The sequence below is a fragment of the Sminthopsis crassicaudata genome, chromosome 4 (genome assembly GCF_048593235.1).
Source record: "Sminthopsis crassicaudata isolate SCR6 chromosome 4, ASM4859323v1, whole genome shotgun sequence".
In the NCBI taxonomy this organism is placed as follows: Eukaryota; Metazoa; Chordata; class Mammalia; order Dasyuromorphia; family Dasyuridae; genus Sminthopsis; species Sminthopsis crassicaudata.
In genome coordinates, this window is record NC_133620.1 from 107,657,657 (window position 1) to 107,682,828 (window position 25,172).

At 35.2% G+C, this 25,172-nt stretch overlaps 2 protein-coding genes across 5 annotated transcripts in view; one reads left to right on the forward strand and one right to left on the reverse strand.

Moving 5' to 3' along the window:
• Positions 1–21,225, reverse strand: part of INTS7 (integrator complex subunit 7) — a 65,234-nt gene extending 44,009 nt beyond the window's left edge. The window contains exons 1-7 of the mRNA XM_074309100.1: positions 20,974–21,225; positions 15,836–15,965; positions 12,768–12,914; positions 9,836–9,973; positions 8,168–8,214; positions 2,670–2,869; positions 919–1,041 (exon numbers count right to left, since the gene is read on the reverse strand). Of these exons, the coding sequence (XP_074165201.1) occupies positions 919–1,041; positions 2,670–2,869; positions 8,168–8,214; positions 9,836–9,973; positions 12,768–12,914; positions 15,836–15,965; positions 20,974–21,067 (879 nt within the window). The 5' untranslated portion in view covers positions 21,068–21,225. The remainder of the gene's footprint in view (positions 1–918; positions 1,042–2,669; positions 2,870–8,167; positions 8,215–9,835; positions 9,974–12,767; positions 12,915–15,835; positions 15,966–20,973) is intronic.
• Positions 21,226–21,357: 132 nt separating this feature from the next.
• DTL (denticleless E3 ubiquitin protein ligase homolog) overlaps positions 21,358–25,172 on the forward strand; it is a 40,894-nt gene continuing 37,079 nt past the window's right edge. For all 4 annotated transcript variants that reach the window (XM_074309101.1, XM_074309103.1, XM_074309102.1 and 1 more), the window contains exon 1: positions 21,358–21,599. In XM_074309101.1, the coding sequence (XP_074165202.1) occupies positions 21,455–21,599 (145 nt within the window). In that variant the 5' untranslated portion in view covers positions 21,358–21,454. The remainder of the gene's footprint in view (positions 21,600–25,172) is intronic.

A 25,172-nucleotide genomic window follows, 5' to 3' on the forward strand; every position in this document is an offset into this window, starting at 1 on the left:
GATTCTCCAGAAAAAACTGAATATTGATTGTAAGTTTTCATTCTTTAACTTGTTTCTTTTAATTTTTGACTTAGTAACTGATTTTTAATCAGTTTTTATCTTTAATGTGTGCTCATTGCATTTTTAGGACTTTGAATCTGCTCTACAATTAGTCTAAAATAAGGAGAGAATGCTCACAACTACTGGCATGAGAATGAAAATTTTGACCATGAAAATATAAAAGTCAATTCCCTCTGAATTTGAAGAAAGCAACAACCGAATAATTATATTTGGTTTATTAAATTTCAGCATTCTTTATGATGAATAAATTTTTAATGTAGTAACAGGTCTACAATCTCATAAAATAAGAAAATCGAAAAATAAAGAATATGTGATTAAGATTTCAAAGAAAACTTTCAAGTAAATAATATTATTAAAAAGCAATAAAAAATTCCGAGAACATCTCTTCATGAAAAAGAAATAAATACCTCTTGGGTGTGGATGGAAAAATATTAATGACTATATTTTCCCCAATTTCATTAAGAAGGAAAAGATTAAGAAAAAAATAGCTACTGCACAACACTAGAGAAAAAAAGAAAGACAAACTGCAGCAAGAAGTTATAGGAAAATAGACATTTTTATGTCACGGGTAAGTGGTTAAGAGTAGAATGGAGACTGGGAGGAGGGAGTTAGTATCAGAGATTTGATGCTATAAAACCAAGTATTTTTTTTAGATCTTGAACTCTAACAACATATAGTTTAATACAACAAAAAGTATGGTCTATTATATTATCAATTTTTATCCCAAATACTGATCACTGAGATTATATTAGCTGAAAAAGAAACAAAAACAACAAAATTGAGGCCCCAACCACATTTTAAATCACCTTTAAAATATCACTCATTTCTTCCAACATAGATGGTTAAAAGTCTACATGCCTGAATATTCTCTTTGCTCCATGTATGTGGTGTTTTATTTGCAAGTAACTTCAAGTCCTGAATAGCAAGTCTCTTTACTGCTTTCCTGGGATCATTCTTCAAGTATTGTAGTAAGAGTTGAATCTATAAAGGAAATAATGTAACAAAAATAGGGTTTAAAAATTTTATTTGTAAACTGATGGGATAATTTCTAAATTATCAAGACATCTTTTAATAAAACATTTTGTGTTTTTTTACATTCAGGGCTATAAGAGATTTCATTCATTTTATAAATGCAGGCATACCTCAGAAATATTGCAGTTTTAGTTCTAGATCACCATGATAAAACAACTATCACAATAAAACAAACCCACATGAATTGTTTGACTTCCGAGTGCATATAAAAGTGATGTTTATATTACATTGTAGCCTATTAAGTGTGCAATAGTTTTATGTCTGAAAAAATTTAAATACCTTAATTAAAAAAATACTTGACTTAAAAAATGCTAACCATCACCTGAGCCTTCAGCAAGTCATAATCTTTTTGTGGTGGAAGATCTTGCCTCATTGTTAATAGCTGCTGAAAGCTGGGATAGGTGGGGCAATTTCTCCAAACAAGACAACAAAGAAGTCTGACACACTAACTGGCTCTTCCTTTTTGCTTGAACACTTAGAAGCCATTGTGGCCTAATTTCAATATTGTTGTGTTTCAGGGAATCAGGAGGCCCAAGGAGAGGGAGAGAGAAAAGGGAACAGTCAGTTGGTAGAGTGGTCAAAACATACACAAAATTTATTAAATTCACCATCTTATAAGAGTAGGATTGGTAGCACATCATACACAAAAAAATTAAAAATAAAACAAAATAAAACAACAATGAAAAACCTGGCCACATACAGTTAAAGGCCTAGGTAATATGTTATGGGCCAGAACTCTGAACTTGAAACAAAGGATGCTTACAAGGTTCTAAGTGAAATTGAGGAGACAATGGTTAAATCTAGTTTATCATTGATTTAATCTTAAATAATGGTTTCCTAGTGATATAATGATTGGTTTATACTCAGTGTAGAGCATATAAGCTAGGAGCCTTAGCCAAAATTCATTTGAGAAGCTGACAGAAGCAGAGAAGACAAAGGACTGGAGGCAGGAGCTCAAGCTCTCAGAACTAAGGAGAGAGATAGCTAACCAGGCCCCAGGAAAGGAGACAAGACCTTAAAAGAGATAATTTTGGACTTTAACACCCGGCTGTACTTGTGGTGATTACTGAACTGAAAAGAAGGCTGCTTCCAGAGACCCAATGAAAACCAAACCAAAAAGAACATTACAGTAATATATCTGCAATTTAGATATTTCTATTTGTAGAGCCTCCCAAATTATAGGTTTTAACTAAATAAAAATTAAGAATCTTATTCTAACCTTTTAACTTTCCCATAACAGACACAAAGAAACTGCTAGATTAAAGATCTATAAGATGGCTTGCTTATAGTTACTAGAGAAATAAAAATATTTCAACTGGTAATGAATGGCTTTCAAATGACCAGATGGGAAACTACTACTTGTTTCATCCTAAGCATTTACAAATATTGGTACAGAAACCACAGTGAAGTAAAAAGCAAATATATGTTGTTTAACTACCATCTACTAGAGAATATAGTTTAAAAAAAAGTCATCAAAATTGAAAAGCCCATTTTTATTGTATTTTTGAGGTGTTAACAAATTTATAGTTTTAAAGGCTTGAAGAAATGACTTGTTTAACAAAGGAAATTAAAATTACCTGCTTCGGAGTATCAACCAAAGATGAAGCAGCAAGCAGGGTAAAAGTGTGCAGTGTAACAATGACCATCTTGGTAGAGGGATAGGATGTGACCAGCTGCTGTAGGAGTTGCCGAGCACTAGAGGCCAGGCTTGCATCATGATGCATATGTTGCAATATGGGGATCAATTTCAGTTTCAAGTCTACTGGTGTGGCTAAACCTAGATGCAAAAGGAAAGATAACCAAAATTATTGCCTGTCCTAAGTCATACATATATCATTGAACAGTTAAATAAAGGAAATAAGGGGTTAAAAAGACCCTCATCCCAGACTTTAAGTACAAACAAACCAAAAAAACAAACAAGAAAGAAAAGGCTTTTCTTCTACATTCCTTTGTAAGTCTATCCAATGTAACCTTTTTTTCCTTTTTATCTCTTTAAAAAAAAAGTGCAATATTTTATTTCTTATCTAATCTTAGTATCTCATGTAACTTTCTCCCTCTTCCTCCCCAAGAACCATCCCATATGAAAAATAGTACTTTTTTTGAGAAAAAAAGTCAGGACTGATACATTGAAAAAGTTTAAAAACATGTCTAATGTGTGTCACTTGGCTTATTTCTTCCCTTCTCCCCAAAAGGGTAGGTTGAGAGTATCTTCTCCTTTTTCTTTTTCTGAGTCCTATTTGATATTTATAATTTTTAAAATTTACTTTATTTTTTCAGTGTAGTTTCCATTTATATATTATTTTAGCCAACTATGTACACTGTTTTCTTGGCTTTGTTTACTTCACTTGGCATCAGTGCATATAATTTTGTCCATACTTCTCTGCATCACAAACATTATTTCTTAAAGCAGTTATATTCCATCACATTAATGTACAATTTTTATTTAGCTTTTTCCCAACTGATGCAATTTACTTTTTTTAGTAACTGCCACCAAAAGTGTTGTTGTAAGTACATGGGAACTCTTTTCTTATTGATGACTTTGTTGGATTATAAACCTAGCAATAGAGTCTCTGGCTCAAAGGGTTTGGACATTTTAGTCACTTTATTAACATAATCCCAAACTTCTTTCCAACATATTTGGACTACTTAACTCCATAAAAATCTATTAATGTGCTTTTCACCAACTGTTGCCAAATAGTCATCTTTATTAATTGGCAAGATATAAAGTAAAAGTAAAAAGTGCAAGTAAAGTACTTGTGTTTTGACATGCATTTTTCTTACTATTAATGATGTAGATCATTGTTCTCATGTGATTACGAACACCTTGCAATTATTTTGAAAACTATTCATATCTTTTGATCACGTATGTGTATACATGCATATATACACGCAAATATGCATGTGTATTCATGTCACTTATATATCTTGGATGTGATAAAGACTTTTTTTCTCCATTTGACCACTTCCCTTTTTATGCTAGATACACTAATATCTATGCAGCATTTCAGTTTTAAGTTATCAAAGTTATCTATTTTATCTTCTGTAATTGCTTCTATTCATTGTTTGGCTAAAAACACAACTCTCTAACTATAGTTATGACAGGTACATGTTTTTAATTTTTTTCTAGTATAATCTTTAATGTTAAAATAACATATCCATTTAGGATGTATTGTGGGGTGGTAGTGTAATTTCTGCCAGATGGCTTTCTAATTTTTCCAGCAATCTTTTTCAAATAAGGAGTTTTTCCCTACGTAATTTTTGTTTTCCCTTTATCTAACACTGGATTACTCAATTCTTTGGTTTCATAATCTCTCTTGTCTAGTCTATTCCATTGATTTCTCTAATTTTTAATCAATACCAGCTAGTTTTTGATGACTCTTGTTTTATATATATATATATATATATATATATATATATATTTTTTTTTTTTTTTTTTTTTAAATTTGAAGTCTGTGAATATGGTTCTGGTTATGGATCCAAATCCACTAACTGCTATAAAGACTACACAGTTTTCAGAGTTTTAACTGAATATACAATCCCTAATAGTTTTTAGAAAGGCAGCAAGGAACAGCAGATAGAGTACCAGGCCTTGAGTCAGGAAGACTCATCTTCCTAAATTCAAATTTAGCCTCAGACACTAACTGTGATCCTGGGCAAGCCATTCAACTCACTCTGCCTTAGTTTCTCTCTGTCCAATGAGCAATGACAAGCTACTCCAGTATCTTTACCAAGAAAACTTCAAATGAGATCACAAAGAGTAAGATGCAACAGAAAAATGATCAATGTTTTTGAAAATGTTTATAATATACAAATCTTTTTTTTATTAACTGGATTCTATTTCAGGGATCTCTTTTCTAGTCTACTAATCTACTTCTTTCTTTTTTTTTTCCAGTACCAAATAGTTTTAAAAGTTGTTTTATGTTAGTCTTCCCATTCCTCCTGTTTTGTCATAGTTCTTGATAATATTTTTAAGTGAATTTTAACTTTATAAATTTATGAAATCATCTTATAATTTTATGTAATGTCATGTATAGCATTAAATCAGTAAGTTAGTGTGTGAAATACTGGCCTTAACATATTTGTTCTGTCTTAATATGCACAGATGTCTATATATTCATTTCTTTCTTCATTTCTGGCAGAACCATTTTGAAGTTTTATATTTATACATCTCAGATGTTTTATAAATTAATGTTAAAATATTCTGCTACTAAAGAGAGTAGTAGTCTCTTTTTATTATCAGTTTCCTTTTATTCTTGACACTGATCTACAGAAATAAATATTAGTGGGGTTTTATCTTATATCTTGCTATTTACTTAAATCATTCATTACCTACATTGTTTTTATTTATCAATGCCTTAAGTTTTCTATGGATTCAATTTTGAGTATTGTGAACAGAGATACTTTTAAACTTCTTTAATGTCAAAGCTTATTCCTTTCATATTGTTTTTCTCATGACTAATGGTGACTAATTATAAGCCTGTTAGAAATCTTGAGAGTTACTAGGTGAAACACTGAATAGAGCATTGGGCTTGGACTAAGGACTTGAGTTCAACTTCAATCTCAGACACTTACTTAGTTGCTGGTCAAGTTACTTGTCTGTTTCGGTTTCCTTGATTGTAAAGTGGGAATAACACTTACAATACAAGGTGGTTGTGAAGAATAAATGAGATATGGTAAAGCATCTGGCACAGAGTAGGCACTTAATAAATGCATGTTTCCTTCCTATAGTAAAGAGAGGAGAGCAGCTATCTCTAGCTTAATAAAGCCTATGTATAAGCATTTTCCCAGTCTTTGACATGTTAACTCACGGCTTCAAATATACTTCTATTAATCACATAGCCAACAAGCATTTCAAAAGAGTATACTATGTACCAAACAGTACAGTGTTAAGCACTGGGGACACAAGGACAAAACCAAAATAGTTTTTTTCTATGTGAGCTTCTTACACTGAATTTCAGGAAATAATATGCACACATGTAAGTGAATATGGTGTGCATATAATATAGCCCATATTATACATTTTTATGTTTAGGTATGTATAAACAAATGCATAGATAAGATAGATAGGCAGGCAGGCAGGCGGTAACTTCTGGGGGTAAAAGGGGAAGGATCAGGAAGTGCTTCATGTAGGTATGTCATATAAGCTAAGAGGTGAAAGAAGCTGGGGATTCTGAAGAGCTAGAAGTAAAGAGGACTGCATTCCAGCCACAGAGTTCATCCAGATGAAGAGTTAAAGAGAAGAAAACCAGGTCAGTGCTTCAAAGTGATAACTGTTTGTGTTTATATAAAACATAATCTCATTTATTCTCAAGACAACTCCAGGGAAGGATAGGTACTATTGTTACCCCTAACTTTATGAATGAGGAAAATGAATCAGATCTAAGTTATTTACTTGCCCAGGGTCATACAGCTATTAAATTGAGGAAGAATTTGAATTATGATCTTCCTGATTCTAAGCCCAGTAATCCATGCACAGTACCAACTAGCTGCTTCTAGTAGTAAACAAAGATAAGCAGGAAGAAAATTAGAAGAAAGCATACTACAAAAATAAACTCAAAAAGGAAAGAGTATCTATCAGGAAAGCATGATCCACAGTTTCAAATGCTTTGGAAAGGATAAGGATGAGAACTGAAAAAGACCTTTGGAATCAACAATTTAAATACCACTGGTAACTATATGCAAAAAACTGACATTAATATAACAAAGAATTTTTAAAAAAACTATGTACAAAGCCATAAATGCGTATGTATGCATGTCTTTGTGTGTATACGTACATATTCTCTTTAATGAAATAATAATAAAATCATCCTATCTGCTTCCTTATCTTCTAAACTCTTGCTTCTAAGCAACATTGTTCATGGTCAAAGAACAAGACATTCCCAATGGCCTTAAAATATTTTCTTGAACCAAATACAAAGTTACCATGAGTCTAAAGGAAGATAAGCTCTACTTGTACTGAATATATACACGATTCAAGGTCTAGAAAATTATGGCCATGGTTCACCTCCCAGATATGAAAAAAAGGTGGGTTTTTTCATTGTTGACACAAAGCAAGCATGTATTTTTATTTTCAATGACAATTTAAAAGCATATACTATGGGGTTATAGCTTATATTAGAATAAGGTTCTAAAATCAATGTAAAATTACCAATCGTTAAAATTATCCTCGAAAATTCCTTTAATTACCCATAACAGATGGTATAGTGTCTTTAACATTTGTAAATGGAGAGATTCCAGAGTCTTTAAAAAAAAAAAAATAGCCTATATCAAAAAAACAAATGGATCTGAGATGGGTGACTATGGAAGTAACTGAACATAAATTTTATTTTCCATATTCTCACTATACCCAGTGAAGCTACTAATTAAAAATAGGCAAGAGTAAGGACTTTGACTCAAACAGGAAAAAACAAATAAGATTTAGCTAGTATAAAAACTTATGATGAGAAAAAAATATCTTGAAAGGGCTTGGAACATAAATGTGATTATAGTAGAGGGTGACCCTTACCATCACAATTGTGATTTTTTATTTCCATAAGAATTTTTTTTTAATACTAACATTTTTAATTTTTCTTATTAACCATAAAACAAATGAGGTTATAAAGAAGACAAAAGAAAATACAATGGAGGCTTTCTAGCTTACCAAGCAAGCTAGGTAGACCAAATAAGTTGTCCCTTCTCATTGGTTCTATCATCATAAATAGAAAGTCAGTAGGTATGTTCAAGAGATTATTGTATAATTATGCTCAATGGGATGAGACGGTTATCCTATAAAAGGTACCTCCTGAGGAAACAGAAGATTTACATTTCAAATAATTTAAAACCTATATAAAGTGCTATATAATTGCTATTATTATCTCCTATCTTATACTTGCTCTGAAGCATGTGCACACAGAGTGAATGGGTGCAAAGAACTGTCAGTGCTATTTGAATCATTTTTTCTCTCTTTCTTTAGCCAAGTGCATGCATATATATGACACAACTATGATACAATTAAACCATCTTAATTAATTCAATAGTGCATAAAGTGAATATAAAGAAAAACTCAATTGTTTTTTACTAAGTGGAACTTACATACCTTGAATCATTTCACTTATTTTGTTACAGATTCCTGCAGCAAAATCCCTATGGAAAGAGAAATAGATGTTTAAAGATATCTTTAGTTAAATTCATTGAAACTTTTAAAGAGCTGAAAAAAAAATGACTTCAAAGATCATCCAAAAGACCTGGTGATTTCTAAAATAGAACGCCCACCTATCCCCCTATCCCCCAAAGCTAACCTTAATAAATCTAATATTAGTAAGCAAGAGTTTTCAAGCCTATAATATGTGGACTAGCACCACAGAACTTGAAAGGAGTTAACAAATTATCTAGTCCAAGTGTCTCCTTTAATGAAGGAGAAAACAAAAGCTTGGGAGAGACTAAGTGTTTAGTCCTGGGTCATCTAAAACAAGCAGTTGGAAGAGGCTTCCAACAAAAGATATTTAATTTTAAATTCAGTGCTCTTTCCACACTACTCCACACTATCTTTTAGTACTAGTTCTTTAACAAAATGACCTTCATTCTTATAATAGAATTTACACTCTCGCCATGTAATTTAATTCAAAAAACATTTATCAAGTATTATTGTCTAAGTAAGAGTGCTAGGTACTAGGGATAAAAAAAAAAAAAAAGTCCCTAACCAAAAAGCTTAGTCTAATAGGGATAATAAGATATATAATAAATAGCTAAAACACAAATTAGACTATGACAAATCCAAAAATTTAAGGGAAAGGACTCAGTCCCACCTTATATGCATACTAAACTATCATCATCTATAAAAATAGCAAAACAGCAACTACTTCAAAGGATTATTATAAAGAATAAAAGAAATAATACATTCAAAACACTTTATAAATGATTAATGCTTTCAGTATTTGAGGCTTCCTCAGTAAAATGGAAAAAAAATGGTATAAATATAAACGATCAGTTTCTTAACATAATTAGGCTTTATATTTACTTTAGTACAGATTTTTAGTTTTAAGTGGTAAATAAAAATTTTTTTTCTCACACAATTTCATTATTCCTTACTCCTAATAAAAGGCTTGTGAATATTGGCCAGTCAAGTATTCCTGAAACTTTGACAGCTTACTAAGAACAGATTAAACAGGTGACAAATGTTAAAAATCTGCTTAATAAAAATAACAAAAAATTGTGACACTACTTAATATGTTTTAGAAAGTTGCTTCAGAAAGGTACAGTTCTTGAAAGCAATCAATACTGGAATTAATATTTCTCTTTAAAAGGAAGAAATACGTTGTTTGTTATAAAAAAAAGCTCAATTTTTTTTTTTTGGTAGGGGGAAGTGATATTCCCAGGAAGTATGTACAAAATACAAAACATGAATAAAATGTATTTTAAATAAAATAAAATGAAAGGAACAAAGGGTTAATGTTCACTGAAGAAAGGTTATTTCCTTAATGGAAGAAGCTCTGATTTTTTTCATGACATCTTTCTAGCCCTCTTTGTCTACTACTTATATTCACAACAGTTGGGTACTGAATTTTTCCTTTAATTCATTGTGCATGTTGATCTTTCCTCACTAACTAGAGTATATATTCTAGTAAGATCACATTTTATTGTTCTTTTATAGTCCCAAGAGCAAAACAATGCACTGATCATTTACTAGATGCTGGACAAACATTAAATAGTCACTCCTTGAAATGTTATATACTTGGAAATCTAGAAGTTAAAAGTATGCTCTTACTTGGATTGTGCAGAGAAATTAGCAGCAGCAAACACAGCAGCTTCAACTTCCACATTATCATGTGAATCAAGGCTCTGCCGAATACTATGATGAGCATTCTTTCTCTCAGGAATGATGGATGCCAAACTTCCCAACATCCTACAGCAACACCCAGAAAAAGAAGACAAAGTAAATTCAGGGGAGAGGGGAAGGCCAAGTTAAGCTGCATTAATAAAAATTACAATAAGGTAAGTATCACTGAATCTGTATCCCAGAGATCATAAAAGATGGGAAAGGACTCACATGTGCAAAAATGTTTGCAGCAGCCCTTTTTGTCATGGCAAGGAATTGGAAACTGAGTAGAATGCTCATCAATTGAGAAATGGCTGAATAACTTATGTTATGTGAATATAATGGAACATTACTACTCTATAAAAGATGAGTAGGCCGATTTCAGAAAAGCCTGGAAAGACTTACACGAACTGATGCTAAATGAAGTGAGCAGAACCAGGAGAACATTGTACACAGTAAGATTATGTGGTGATCAACATGATAGACATAACTTTTCTCAGCAATGACATGATCCAAGACAATTCCAATGGACTTTGGATAGAAAATGCCATCCACATGAAGAGAGAGAACTATGGAGTCTGAATCAAAGCACACTATTTTCACCTTTTTTTCTGGCTGGCTTTTTTTTTTCTTGTGGTTTTTCTCTTTTGTTCTAATATGGAAATATGTTTAAAATAACTGTACATGTAGTACATTGTATTACATCAGATTGCTTATTGTCTTGAAGAGTGAGGAGGAAGTAAGGAGGGAGAAAAAATTTGGAATTCAAAAATCTTACAAAAATGAATGCCGAAAAAACTATCTTTTTAATTGGAATAACAAAATACTACTAAAATTTTTTAAAAAGTAGAATGAGTTTCCTCATAGACCAAAGCTAGAAAAATATATAGAATTTTTGGTTATGAAAATGATGCTGTGAAATTTAAATATTTCTACAACATGCTGTGAAGTTGTACTTTGTCTGATACATAGTAGGAAGAAGACCTCAGGAGTAAGTTGTATTAAATACTTTTTTAAATACTGAAAATAAAGATGTAATTTTTTGCCTATCTATATAACAGATCGCAGGTTAAGAATGTCTGTAGCAGGGAGACACTGAAACTTTTTATTATTGCAATTTCATTATTTTTCAGGCTGCCCTCTTGACTTTTCCCTGACTTTTTCTCTTTATCCTGGAAGATCATATGAAGTTCATTCCATCTCTGGACTATTACTTACACTGAAGTACTTTGTTCCAATGTCCACATCGTCTACTAACACTGTCTACTTTGCCATATCAGGCACTCCAACTCTGGAAATCACTCCTGTCACTGACTACCTTTTATTGTAAGATGAGATATAGGTCTATTTTTCCTTCTATTTGTATATGTATTCCCCAGCACTTAGTATAGTGCCTGGCATATAATAAACATGAAACAAAGCTTGCTGATTTAACTTCATTAGCAAAACTTTGCTTTAGGGTAATCAATATGGCATCTGTATAAAGGATGGGTTAGAAAGAGGAAGAGTTTGTGATACCACAAGACCAATTAGAAGGGTACTAAAAAAACCAAAACAAACAAACAAACAAAAAAAAAAAAACAGGTAAAAGATGATGAAAGCCATGAATCAAAGTAGCTATGATAAGAATAGAGAAAAGGGAATAGATGTACAAAATGTTATGGATGTTGAATCCACAAAGATTAGCAACTAATTGGATATAGAAAGGAAAGAGAAAAAAAAAGTTGATGATTTTTAGCTTCTATATGAATGAGTGAAAAAACTCTTTATAATAAACATTAAGGGCTTATGGTGTATAAAAATACACAGTGGTGGTATCCTTGGCTGAAAAAGAGAAGTCAGGAAGAGAAATGGGTTTAGGGGGGAAAAGAATGAATTCAATTTGTACATGCTGAGTCTATGGAACATAGAGAGAAACTCACCAAGTATTTGGTGATTCAAGAATATAGCTCAGGAAGAGGATAAGGATTGGATAAGTAGATGTGGGAGTTATATCTATGAGAGTTGATGAAATCAGCAGAGAGTATTTAAAAAAAGGAAAAGAAGGGAGTGGGATATATATAATAATCTTCTTCTTTTCCCCAAGCTTCCTGGATGTGTATAGATGTGGAGGAAGGGAAGGTCTTATCCTCTAAGTCAGAGAACAAAGACCATAAAAGACAGTTTCTCCAAACCATTTTGAAAAAATTGCTTATATGATCTGCTATTTTAAAAAAATAAACCTCACTTTCTACCACACTACCATTATATAAGAATATTCTTTATATCTTCAGAATATCTATCAGAAAATTTGAAAATGTAAAGAAGATATATGTCAAGTTTATTTTATATAGTTAAAAAGAAAAGCTGTACAAAATAGCTACTGTTTTGTGCTCAACCCTCTTTTTCTTGTCTACTATGTATATGGAAATACTCTTTTATCTTGTTGCTTGTTAAGGTTAGAATAAAAAAATTAAAATAATAATTTTTTCCCAGAAGTTGGCTGTTACCTTTTGGCATAAATAATTTTTAAAATGCAGACTTAATTGTTATCTGACTTCAAAAGTCATTACCTACTGAATGTAAAAGAAAGTAAACTTTAACCAGAATTTAAAAAAAAAAAAAAAAATATATATATATATATATATATATATATGTGTGTGTGTGTGTGTGTGTGTGTGTGTATATTGATCACATATCCATCTTATGCTACTATTTAGATAAAAATTATATTATAGGATATAAATCCCAAGTAGGTGTGACAGATTATTAGTTAATCTTCTTCATTATTTGAGCTTTAATGTCACAAACAGAAATCCCTAAAACCTACAAACAAATAATCTAGTTCCCTAAAGAATTTAATTTTGTGAATCATATTAGATGCCAAGTGAAACTATCATACCTGAGTGTAATAGCTCTTGCCACAGGGTCATTGCTATGAATAACAGAGAAAATCCTCTTCACAAACTCATCCACATTCAAAATTTTCTCCAAATGCTTTTCACTTTGTTGAGTAACTTTAAGCACACATAGCCTTAGGAAATTGTTTCTAAAAAGGAAAAAAAAAAAGAAAAAAATTCTATCTGCTTAAAATAGTAATGACAAGGATCAATCTGTAATAACTCATTCTCTATTTTTAACTTACTGTTTGGACTCATCATCTAAGGAAAATGAGTAGGAAGTAATAACAGTGACCCACTTATTTCCTTTATAGAATTATTTTTCTCATCAATTCGACTAGCTAAGGCCAATAAGCCAGACTAAATCAGGAAAAAAGTTTTATTACACCGAGTGTGTCACTCTCAACCAGCAGTGAATGGGGAATGCACTATTCACAATTCACCAAGCAATATTTATACATGGTAAGAAACATGGAAAACCAACAAAGGCATGAATGGCCATTACAAAGAAACAAGAACACTTGCTAAAGGAAAATATATATCATTTGTTGCAGTAAATAGATAAGTGTTTATTTTCTTGGTATAGCTCATTTCACTATATCAAAGAACTGTTTCATCAGGCCAGACAAGGGAGGAGGACATTTCAAGGACTCCAGAATCCTCCACCTTCAGCTATGAAGTTGTTTTGTTCTGATAAGAACAAGAGAGAAGACACTGAAAGATACAATTGCTGCAGTTGTTTGTTTCAGTTCATCAAGGATTAATATGCAAAATTAAAATCAGAAAAAATGGCTGAGACAGAACAAGATGGAATGAGTTATAGTCTTCCTCCAAATTTACTTTCAATATCTAACATTCGCTCTACATGTAACATGCCCCACCACATATAGGTATGGATTTATTAACCTATATGTATATACACACAGATACAGATAAACAATCAAAAAGATGACTGTCCAATCATTCTCACACCTCCTGTTTCTGTGAAACAAATTTTTTTCTTCAAAGTAAAGTATGATAGGAAAGGAAGAAGAGAAGGCATGTTTACTAAAGGCAGCATATTAGCTTTTCAGAAGGCTAAAATTTATAAAGTCATTGAATAGAGTTTATATATATGTTGATTTTTATAATACATTAAAAGCTCTTCTATAACCAATAAGCATGGAACATTTACACCGATTGTGGGGTATAAAAGCAGAAATGTGAAATAGTAATAAAAAGTTTTCAGTTAATAAGTAGGAAACTTGGATTCTGATTTCAATTCTGATACTAGTCACTAATGTGATTTTAGTCAAGCTATTTTAATTCTAGATTAAATTTAGTGGAGTGCAATTTTAAAATGTCAATAAACATTAAGCAACTACTACTACATATAAGGAACTCTTGTTAGTAACACAAAGACAAAAACTGCACTCAAGGAACCTGATACATTCTATAGAGGCAAGCAAAAAAAGCATATAGAAAAGGGGGATTATAAAGAAGGGAGTAAGGGGAGCAAGGATTAGATCAAACAAAATGGTCTAGAAAACTGAGAGAAGGGAAAAAGTTTACAAGGAAGAGATTCTGTTTTGTATGAACATAAGCTAATATGGCTAAAGCTGAAATGCTCCAAGAATCTGTGTTTTATGCTATTTTTTTTTTAAAGCATTTTTCTCAATGACTTGGATAAAGAAATAGATGGCATATTCATCTGCAGCTCACACAGAACTAGGAGAAACAAACTGGATGACAGAGCTGAGATCCCAAAAGATCTGATAGGCAAGAGCATTGGACAAAATCTATGAATGAATTTTAATAACAGTAAATTTTATGTCTTACACTTGGAAAATTAAAAAAAAAAACCAACAACTTCATAATCCTAATATGAGGAAGCAGAGGATCCCTCCTCATTGGATAACTTAAAACAAACATTAGATGACTATTTCTCAGGTTTGGCTATGGGCTGGATTGAATTCCTTTCAAGTTCTGTGAATAACTATTTTGGTCTTTTTTTTTTTTTTTAATCTGAGAAGTAACTTTTTGTTAACTGTTTAGAGTTGGTTTATGTTTTTGCTTTTATTGTTTTTTAATAGATGGATCAGACTTTGATTATGATTATTTGATTTAAGTTTGTGCTACCTCTCATGTTTTATATCATACTTGGAAGGAAAATTCTGATAGGACACAATGAGATGGTTAACAACTATGTATTTTTTTTTATTATTTTGACATTAAGTGAATAAATTAAAAATATCTATTATGAAGAGATGGAGTGGAAGACTGGTTTAATTCAATGTAGGAAGCATTCATTCAGCATTTATTATTTTTAGTTACTTAGGATCAAAACCAAAAGTAAATCATTCTTGACTTAAAAATTTTGTATACTTCTGGAAGAACAATATGCACACGGCTAAGAAAATACAAAACAGTATAGGTAAAAAAAAAAAAAAAAAAAAAGGCATTGAAGTTAGAGGAACCAAAAAAAAAAAAAAAAAATTGGAAAAAAAAATTCTATGTAGGAAATGACCCAAGCAGAGTTTTGATGGAAACTAGAGGTTTCAAGAGTCAAGATGGAGAACATTTCAGCATAGAGGATAGCTTGTACAAAGTCTGATGGAGGGTGAGGGTGGGGGTGGGATGGAATATCATAATAACTGACATTTACAAATTGCAGGTTTTCAAAATATTATACACACGCACACCTCATTTCACCATCAAAAACAATCTAGAGGGATATAAGTACCACAGTTATGACTATCCCCATTTTCCTGGAAATGAAAATTAATCTAGGAAATAATTCACACATCTAGTGAATGAGGCAAAACTGAACCAGACCTTCTTGGCCTTTATACCATCCTGCCTTTCAATGATCAATGGCAGAACTTTGAAGATAATATGTAGATCTGGTAGTCACCTGCAAGAAGATGATAATAGAACCTGAGAGTAAGTCAGAAAAAAAAGAAAAACAAAAAGTAAATCAAATAACAGAAACTCTAGCAAGAGAATTCAAGATAGAGGAGAAAAGTCTACTTCCAAACTAAAACAAATAACTTTAGAACAATGATCTTTAGAAAGGACATATTAGACTTACCCCACTCTGAATACATCAGCCAGCTTTAGAAATGCAGAGTTGATGAGAATAGGGAATGGATACTTCTGAAAGAGTCTAGGAAAACGTACAACTGCTTCACACTGCTCTCCAAGTTTGCCAGATCTTAGCCCTATTAAAAGTAACAATAGGAATGTATATACTTTGCAATATTAAAAGTACTTTTCAAATACAAACCCCAAAAGCATTTGAGTATTATTAAATGCACATTAAGATACTAATAGCTATAACAATATATTAATAACCTGTACTGTAAAGCAGAGGGCTTAAATCACCATGAATATTTAAATGAAAAAATATTCTAATATCTTCTTGAAAAAATCTGTGAATGAGAATTATTTGGAGACATCCTAGATAATATTATTTACAAGAGGAAGACACTAAAGTAAAATTTTTTTAAGAATTGTTTTCTATGGCTATTTTCAACAATGACTTATTCAGATGTTTCCTCTTAATACTACTCAATATTACAAGAATAATCTCTTGTGATTTTTAACCAATAATTATGTGACCTAGAAATCCTGATCAGGACAATTACATGTGCTGTTACCCATGTACCAAGTATCACATTTATATAACTGTTTAAAGTTTACAAAGTTCTGTCCTCATAAGGATCCCATGAGTTGTGAAATATTGTGGAAGGATAATTGTGCTCATTTTATAGATGAGGAAATTAAGATTGAGAGAAAGGAAACAATTTGTTCTGCAATAAAAGAACTATTTAGAAATTTTATCAGTTGCCTCTTCTTAAAGATAATGTAGGGTACACAGCTATTACCATCCAATTTACATTCTACTTAGTCTTAGTAACTTGTATGCTTAAAACTCATTCCCTCCCAAAATAGCATTTTAAATGTTAGTAAAGTTCCTAACATTTATTAGGTCCACATTTATTATTTGCCCCACAATGAATCTGAGAGTCTTTCACAAAGCATCCTAATAAATAGTGTTTAAGGAATATACTTAAGTTCTCTCTCTCTCCCACTTCATTCCTAGACAAAAGTTAGAGCTATGATTGATATGTGAAAAGGGCAAATGGGGAGAGGGGAGGGTGGTCCACACTGGTACATAATACTTAAATGACCTTGAATGACCACCTTTCTAGAAAGTCCCATATCTGAAAAAGGGAGTGGTAATATGATCTCTGGAGCTGTTTCCAGTTTCCAGTCTATGATCCTAAAATGGATGATTTAGAAGTGGTAAGTGGTGAAAACTGAGACCAGGTTCTGAAAAAGATAAAAGAATCAAGTGGGAGTAAAGAGAGATCTCCCTTAATGGTGCTATATGGTCAAAACTAGCCAAAATGGGGGTAGAAAGGGGGATGGCATAATGAGTGTTATACAGTAGCAGCCAACTGGGTTTCTGTCTATCCCTTCTTCTAATTACCAAATCAAGGTGGAGTGACAATGAACCAGAAAGGAAGGCAAAAGACAAAGGAAGCAAAGGCTGGAAAGATGATGAGAAGCTCCACCTGTACCTTAAGGTTATTTTTATTTCCCCTTTACAACTGGCCTTAGCTAAGTATTACTGGTGATCATAAATAAAAAGTCTTACCAGAGCTGAAAATACCTAAGAATATGGAGAAGAAATGTTCCTGCAGCTATATGGCATTTTTCTTTTTGGTAAGTTTTTGAATAATTGTATTTTAATGATTTTTTTTAAAGATCTTATCACCTTTTGAAAGTACCATTCATAGACTTTACCAATTTTGTAAGAGCTCTTTTTTGTTTTCTTTAGCCATAGTAAAGTATGTATTATTGTGTACTTTTAAAAATTCATTTTTGATCTAAAGTAGCTGTCTTTCATGAACCCATATCTAGCTGAAACAATCAGCCTTAAGCAGAATGACTTATCATACAAAGTAGAGATCCACTTTTGATATCTCAGAAAGACCTAAATCTTTTTCTTTTTATTTTCCCTCTTTACATGTAAAACAACTTTTTTTGGAGGGATTATATATGTACATTTACTTTCCCCGTTATCTCCTTATGATCATGTTGGAAAAGAAAAATCAGATCAAAAGGGACAAACCATGAGAAAAAAAAATCAGAAGAAAGAAAAAAGTGAACATAGCATGTGCTGATTTATATTCAGTCTCAATAGTTCTTTCTCTGGATGCAGATGGCATTTTCCATCCAAAGTTTATTGGGATTGCCCTAGATCACTGAACTGCTGAAAAGAACTAAGTCTATCATAGTTGATCATCACACATTCTTGCTGTTATTGTGTATAATGTATTCCTGGTTCTGCTTATTTTGCTTAGCATCAATTCCTGTAAATCTTTCCAGGGCTTTCTAAAATCAGTTTGTTTATCATTTTTTATAGAACAATAATATTCCATTACTTTCACTTACTTCACTTTATTCAGCCATCCCCCAACTGATGGGCATTCTACTCATTTTTCAATTCTCTGCCCCCATAAAAAAAACCGACATAAATATTTTCACACATGTGGATCCTTTTCCTTTTTTTTAATGATCTTTTTGGGATACAGACTCAGTACTGGCGCTGCTAGATCAAAGGGTTATGGCACAGTTTGACAGCTCATTGGGTATAGTTTCACATCGCTCTCCAGAATGACTGGATCCATTCACAGTTCCACCAAAAATGTATTAGTGTCCCAGTTTTCCCATATTCCCTCCAACATTTATCTTCTTTTCCTGTTATTTTAGCCAATATGAGAAGCATGAGATAGTGCCTCTGAGTTGTTTTAATTTGTATTAGAGAATCCACAGTGATTTAGAGCATTTTTTGTATGACTATAGATGGACTTAATTTCTTCATCTGAAAACTGTCTGTTCATATCCTTTGATCACTTATCAATTGGGGATCCTGAAGCTATTTGTTACAGGCTTTCCCCATTCCCAGTCCACTCAATTACTTCCAACTTAATTATTTGTTTATAAATAGTTTTCAAAAGAATGAGGGTAGTAACAGCTTTGTTTTCTCTCTCTCATATTCTCAGTGTTAGTATCTGGCATTTAACGAATGTTTGATAGATGCAGAACTCAGGCACATTAGGGATGTAAGCTGAGTCTCTCAATGCTTGATATCCTTTAGTAATAATCAGTGCTTTAAGCATATTACCTCATCTGAGCCTTACAACTGTGTGACAGATTTTTTACAAATGAGGAAACAGACTGAGAGAGGTTGACTTTTCTAACATCCCATTTTGCTAGAAAAGATTTTTAGCAGAATTCAAACCTGGGTCTTTTTACCCACAATTTGTTCCTTATTAGTCTTCTTTGATGGACTTCCATCCAACTCTTACCCACTAATTGTGAGGGTGCCCTAGATTTTTAGTTTAGATAGAACTTATGTCCCCCAAAGTAATTCAATTAGTGATTTCTTCAGCTCCTATGGATTCCTTTGTTATCTCTCTGTCAACAATGCTCAAATCTATGTATCCAGCCATATTGCATCCCCATATCTTTTCTACCTAGATACTGTTTCTCTCTCCTCTGACACTGCCACCACCCTAGAGCAGGTGCTTTATCACTGGTCTCCCTGCCTCCACTCTCTCCTCCTCTGGTCCATCCTTCAGCCAGCTGGCAAATCTCCTTTCTCAAGGGCTGGACCACATCCTCCCCTAGTCAAGCAACAACAGTGGCTCTCTCCAGGATCAAATATAAAATTCTTTGCTGGGCTCTTAAAAACCTTTCCACAATTTCTTACACCTTTATCACTGCCTCCTAACTCTGCAACTCTGTCTGTCGTTACAGGGATACTCCCTCACCAGACTGCACCAATGGTGCTTTCTTATTCCTGGGACTCTCTCCCTCCTCAACTCTGCGGGGCTTCTCTTCTGCAGAAAGCCTTTCCTCAGAGATGATTTTTTCAATATTCTGCAAACCCCACAATTGTTTACCCCATGCTCCTTTAAGGTGCGTGAGCCCAGACTTTTACAGTGCCTAGCTAACCACTGACGGCGCTGGCTGGAGCCAGAGTATGGAGGGCTTTAAATATTAAGTAGAATTTTTAGAGGTCAGAGGGAGCCATGGAAGCTTCCAGAAATACAGACTTGGGTGAAGCTGAGAGCTCTCTGGGCACAGTTCCAGGCTGAGTGGCTGCATCAGTTCACAACTCCACCAACAATACCCGAGGGTTTTCCCACAGCCCCTCCAACACTGTCACTTAAGAGGTGTGAGATGGTACCTCAGACTTGTTTCAATGTGCATTTCTCCAATCAAGAGTGACTTTGAGCATTTTTTCATGACTATGAAATCAAACATGGCTTTGATTTCTTAATCTGAAGAATGCCTACTCAGATCTCCTCAACGACTTAAATTCTTAAAAGCCACTGAAGCTTCTAGAGCAGGGAAACAAAAACAGCTGAGACACTCTCGATTTTGGAAATAAAAAACACGTATGCTACTTTGCTCTCACAGTGAGTTAAAAGCAAGAACAAAACCTCCCGTATTCAAGATACAAATCCCGCAAATCCAAGCCCGTTAAGTACGTAAATCTGAGCTGGTCATTAAATGCTGGAGGAATCGAGGTGGTGCAGTGGAGAGCGCGCCGGGCCTGGAACGCACAGACCCGAGTTCAAATCCAGCCTCGGACATCTACTAGCTTTGGGACCCTGGGCAAGTCCTTTGGCCCCGTTTGCCTCCACTTGCGCCTCTGAAAATGAGGAGGAAATGGCACACAACAAAGCCCCAAATGGGGGCACTGGGTCGGACGCTACAGTTACACACGAAATGCGAGTGGGCGCTTGAGTGGACTCGGCTTATAAAAGGTGCCCACACAAATAATCGTACGATTTTTATCAACTAGTTCGGCTCTGGGAGAATGAAAGCTAACAGGTGAGTGGCTGGCGCTATGTCTAGGACTTCAGACCCCGGTGACTACGCGGGTTTTCTCGGGCCCGGCGTTTCTTCTCCCAAACCTCAAGCCCCGAGCTGGAGCCTGTTTTTTGGAAGAAGTTCATGTCTAATCGCAAACCGCAGGAAGCGTGAATTGTACCGCTCCTGCCTCCCAGGCAAGACTACCCCACCTCCAGGTCTGCTGCGCATGCGCCATCGGGGCGGTCTCGAGGCCTCGACCAGCGGGTGGCGCCATTTCTTTCCCCCCTCCCCCCCTCGCCACCCCATTTTTGACGCGGTCAGCTCCCGTGATACCTTTATCCAGTTCCATGAGGGCTGAGTTCGCATCCAGTTCCTGTTCGCCGTAGCCGGCGTCTGCCAAGAAAGACTTGGTCGAATTTGACGCCATAGCGCTCTTTACAGTGATCAGACCAACCTATTTAGGACTGAAACCTCCGCTGCAACGCAACCATCTCCCTCCAATTTGTTCTCGCGTGTTTTCTTCCCCCTGGCCCCGGCTCTCCGCCAGCTAACAACACGCATGCGTTCTAAATACTCCGCCGTTCTGGTCTTCTTCGTCCCCCTCCGCGCAGGCGCAAGCGCAGCCAATAGCCAATCGCCCTGAGGCTTTCTCCATCAGGGAAGGAGGGGGGGATAAGAAGGAGGCGGAGATCTCGAGGCAGGCGTGGCTTGCATTTCGGCGATGGAACAGCGAGAGCCAATCAGCAGGCTCTGCGTCAGTTTGGCGCGGAGTTTGTTGGCCCTGCCCGGCGGTGGCGGGAGTTAGCCGGCATAAATGGGCTGGGGAGTGGGGAGCGGGCGCGGGGGTTCTACGGCTTGGACTGCTTGCAGGTCTGCTCTGTTCGCTGCCCGTTTCCCGCCGCCCCAGATGCTGTTCCATTCGGTCCTGCGCCAGACCCTCCTGGGCACGGCTGGGCACGGTAAGTATCGGTTCTAACGGCCGCTTGCAGGGCCCGCCACCAGCTCCCGGGCTGCCTCGCTCTCTTAGCTCGCCCCGCTCCGCACGTTCCTGGGCTTGCGCCGCAGGGTCGGCGAGAGCATGAGACGACCCCTCCCACCCAGGATGCATGGAGGCCTCAGGCCCCGCTAGTACCAAGTGGCAGCTTGGACTGGGCTCCAAAATGGGGGGAGGAGAAAGCGGCTCCTTTCTTTGGGGGAGGAAGGCGGGAAGGATGTCCTAGCTGATCACTTGATCGCTTTTAACTCGTAGTTTGATTATTGGGAGAAGATGTTTGTAAAGCACTAGATTAATTAATGCTAATTATTATTGTGATTATTATTTCTCTTTTCATAACCTGATTTCCTTCGGCCCAAATCCCACCTGCTAGGGGCGCGTCCCACCCCTTCCTCTTTTGTATCTCCCCTTTTTGAGCTCCCATTTACATCAAATATATCTTATTTGAGCAGATTTTTTTTTTAAATGTTATGAGCTTTTTGGAATGGTACCAGATCTCAGCTTTTTCCAGAAGCCGTTCTCCTTTCTCCCCTCTTGGAGCGCCTTCCCTCTAAGATGGGCTCCAGGGCGCGCTGTGCGTGGTCGTGGCCTTCTTCCCGTTAGACATAGGATCTGTGGGCAACTTTAGCGGCTTAGAGCCTTTGGGTACCGGAATATAGCCCGGGCCTGCCGAGCCGATGGAGCTTGGGAAACGCTTGTTCACCTGAAATAGGCACCTAGTTTTTGCCTTTCTTTGCATTAGTAGGAGCTTCTTAATAAATGCTTGTTTACCTGAGACTGGCACCCAATTTTTGCCTTTCTTTGCATTAGTAGGAGCTTAATACTTGTTGACTTGAAGATAGGCATCTAGTTTGTGCCGTCCTTTGCATGAGGAGCTTAATGAATGCTTGTTTACCTGAGGCTGGAACCGAGTTTTTGCCTTTCTTTGCATGAAGAGCTTAATGAATGCTTATTGACACTTGAGGCTGGCGCTGAGTTTTTGCTTCTGCATTAGTAGGGGCTTAATAAATGCTTGTTTACCTGAGGCTCCCACCGAGTTTTTTCTTTTCTTTGATTAGTAGGAGCTTGTTGTTAATAAATGCTTGTTGACCCGAGGGTAGGCACCAAGTTTTTGCCATTTCTTTGTATGTCCAGTTCTGAGCTCTGTGGCTGGTACCAAATAAATGCTTAAGTTCTCATTAACTAGCTGATAGTCTTCCTAAGCTGCTTCCCAACTTTTCTGCAAGCCTTGCCCAGGCTGAAGGAAATCTTAGTAACTTATCTTCCCTGCAAGATTCCTCCCCCATCTCTCCTCCAATTTGTCTGACTCCCAGGCCTAGCATTCTGTCCTTATCTCTTGCCTGTTAAATAATTCTCTCCCTTCAAATGCCCTGATTCCCACGTTTCCACTCTTATGATTTATATACATTTTTCTAGAGCATTTTGTCAAGAACTCTCCTTTATTCTTGTGTGTATATGTTACAAACCTCTTGGAGGCTAAGACCCCTGTCATTTCTCATCTTTTTTCAGTACATTGGCTTGCAAATATAAGCTGTCCCAAAAATCTTAATGCTTTTTTAAAAAATGGCACTTTTGGAGCATGCCATATTAGTCTTAATAAATATTTATTGGATTGAGAGATCTATTTATAATTAAAATTGCTCTAGCATTGTTTGGGACAGATATGCTTTGAGGGAACCAAATTAGACCACAAAACACACACTAATCCAGAGTATGGAATACTTGCTAATCAAACAAATGTTAATTTTATGGGACTAAGAACTGCAGGTGTCTATTTTGATGGATGTACAAAGAAGTCCAGGCAACTTGAAAATTCTTTGTCAATTGGTTGAGTTCATATTTCCCCGTAGGAACAATATTATAAATTGTGGCTAGGTTCCTATTCTAACCTTCAAAAACCTGTTTAATCCACAATGAAAATGAAATAGTACCAGATGATATTATTCTAACTAGGGAACCTAATAACCATTATGTGACACTTTTCTATGAGAAATGAAAAGGAAAGGGTTTGTGATAGCATCAGACAAATGCTTTTCTCCTCTTTTCCACCACAAATAGAACAGTTTGACAAATGGTAAGAAAGGAATGATTTGGAAGGCCCTGTCACAGGATAGTATAAGCTATTTTTACATATAAGGGATATTCTTATTTTTACATATAAGGGATTCTTATTTTCAGAGAATTCTTGTTTAAGACATGGATGGGCTCTTGGATCTTCATCTACCAAATATCCAGTTATCACTTACAATTTGACATGTCCAAAATTAAATCCTCATCTTTTCCCCAAAACTAGTGTCCAGTTGGGAGCTTCTCCCTTTCCCTTAGTGTCTCTATTAGAATGCAAACTCTTTGAGGACAGACTTTGCCTCTGCTTTTGATTTTGCATCCCTAGGATAGTGGAGTGCTTTGTTAAGGACTGCTAACAGGTCTCCTGAACTTGTCTTTCTGAATTGCCATATATTCCAGGAACACAGGACCCAGAACATGCAGGAAACCCTGAATGTGTCAGGCACATAGAGAACCACCTGTGCACACCCCTAACCCCAGCTGATATAATTTGTTGTTTGCACCCTGAGGTGGATTCCCTTTGTGTCATTGGAAAGCAAGATGGGGCATCAGCCAGTGTGTGACAATTGGGAAAAATGATTGTGCAACTGAGGTCCTTTGCAAATAAGTGAGCCCTCCTATCTTTTGACAAAATGGGCTTGTGGGTATTCCAAAGGTGTAAACTCCTTTCAGAAGACTAAAGGTGTAAACTCCTTTTAAAGATGTGAACTAAAGGTGTGAATTCTGAGCTAGAGAATTGCCAAGTACCACTTAGTAAGAACCTAACAATAATATGTTCTTATGTGCTGCTTTCAAGTTATACCCACTTATCTCCAAGCCCACTTTATTTCAAGTCAGAACTATTGCAATGGTAATCTTATTGGTGTCTCTGTCTCTAGTTTATCACTCATTCTTAGCAAATTGATCTCCTTAAAACACTTGCTTTGTATATGTCCTTCTTCTGCCTGTTATGCTTAGAAAGTTTAAAAGGGCTTCCATTGCCCATGCAATTCTTTGGCTGGTATTCAAAGCCCTCTACAACCTCTTCCTTACGCGTACCTATTTAGAATGATTTTTAAAAAGTTATAGATATCTTTTGTTTTTAGGTTATCTATATTTCCCAGTATATTCTTCCTTCTAGAAAACTATCCCTTATAATGAGGAGTGGGGGGAGACAGTTCAGAAAAACTTGCCAATGTATAAAAAAAAAAAAAAATTAGTCTGACTTTTTGGGTAGTGTTTACATCAATAGTTTTTTACTTTTGTAAGAAAGTCAGGAGAATTTTACATATTAAGTATTGTTTGGAATTTCATCAATTCAACCTATTCTATTCATATTGTCCACATTCCTGTTTCACTGTCTTTGGTCATGCTTTTAAACACCTGGGATGCTTCCTCTTTTTTGCTTTTTGTCTAAGGAACACAAAAAGATGATTAGAAGATTGAGTATGTCTCCATGGAGGGCTTACTGAAAAATATGTTACCTATTAGG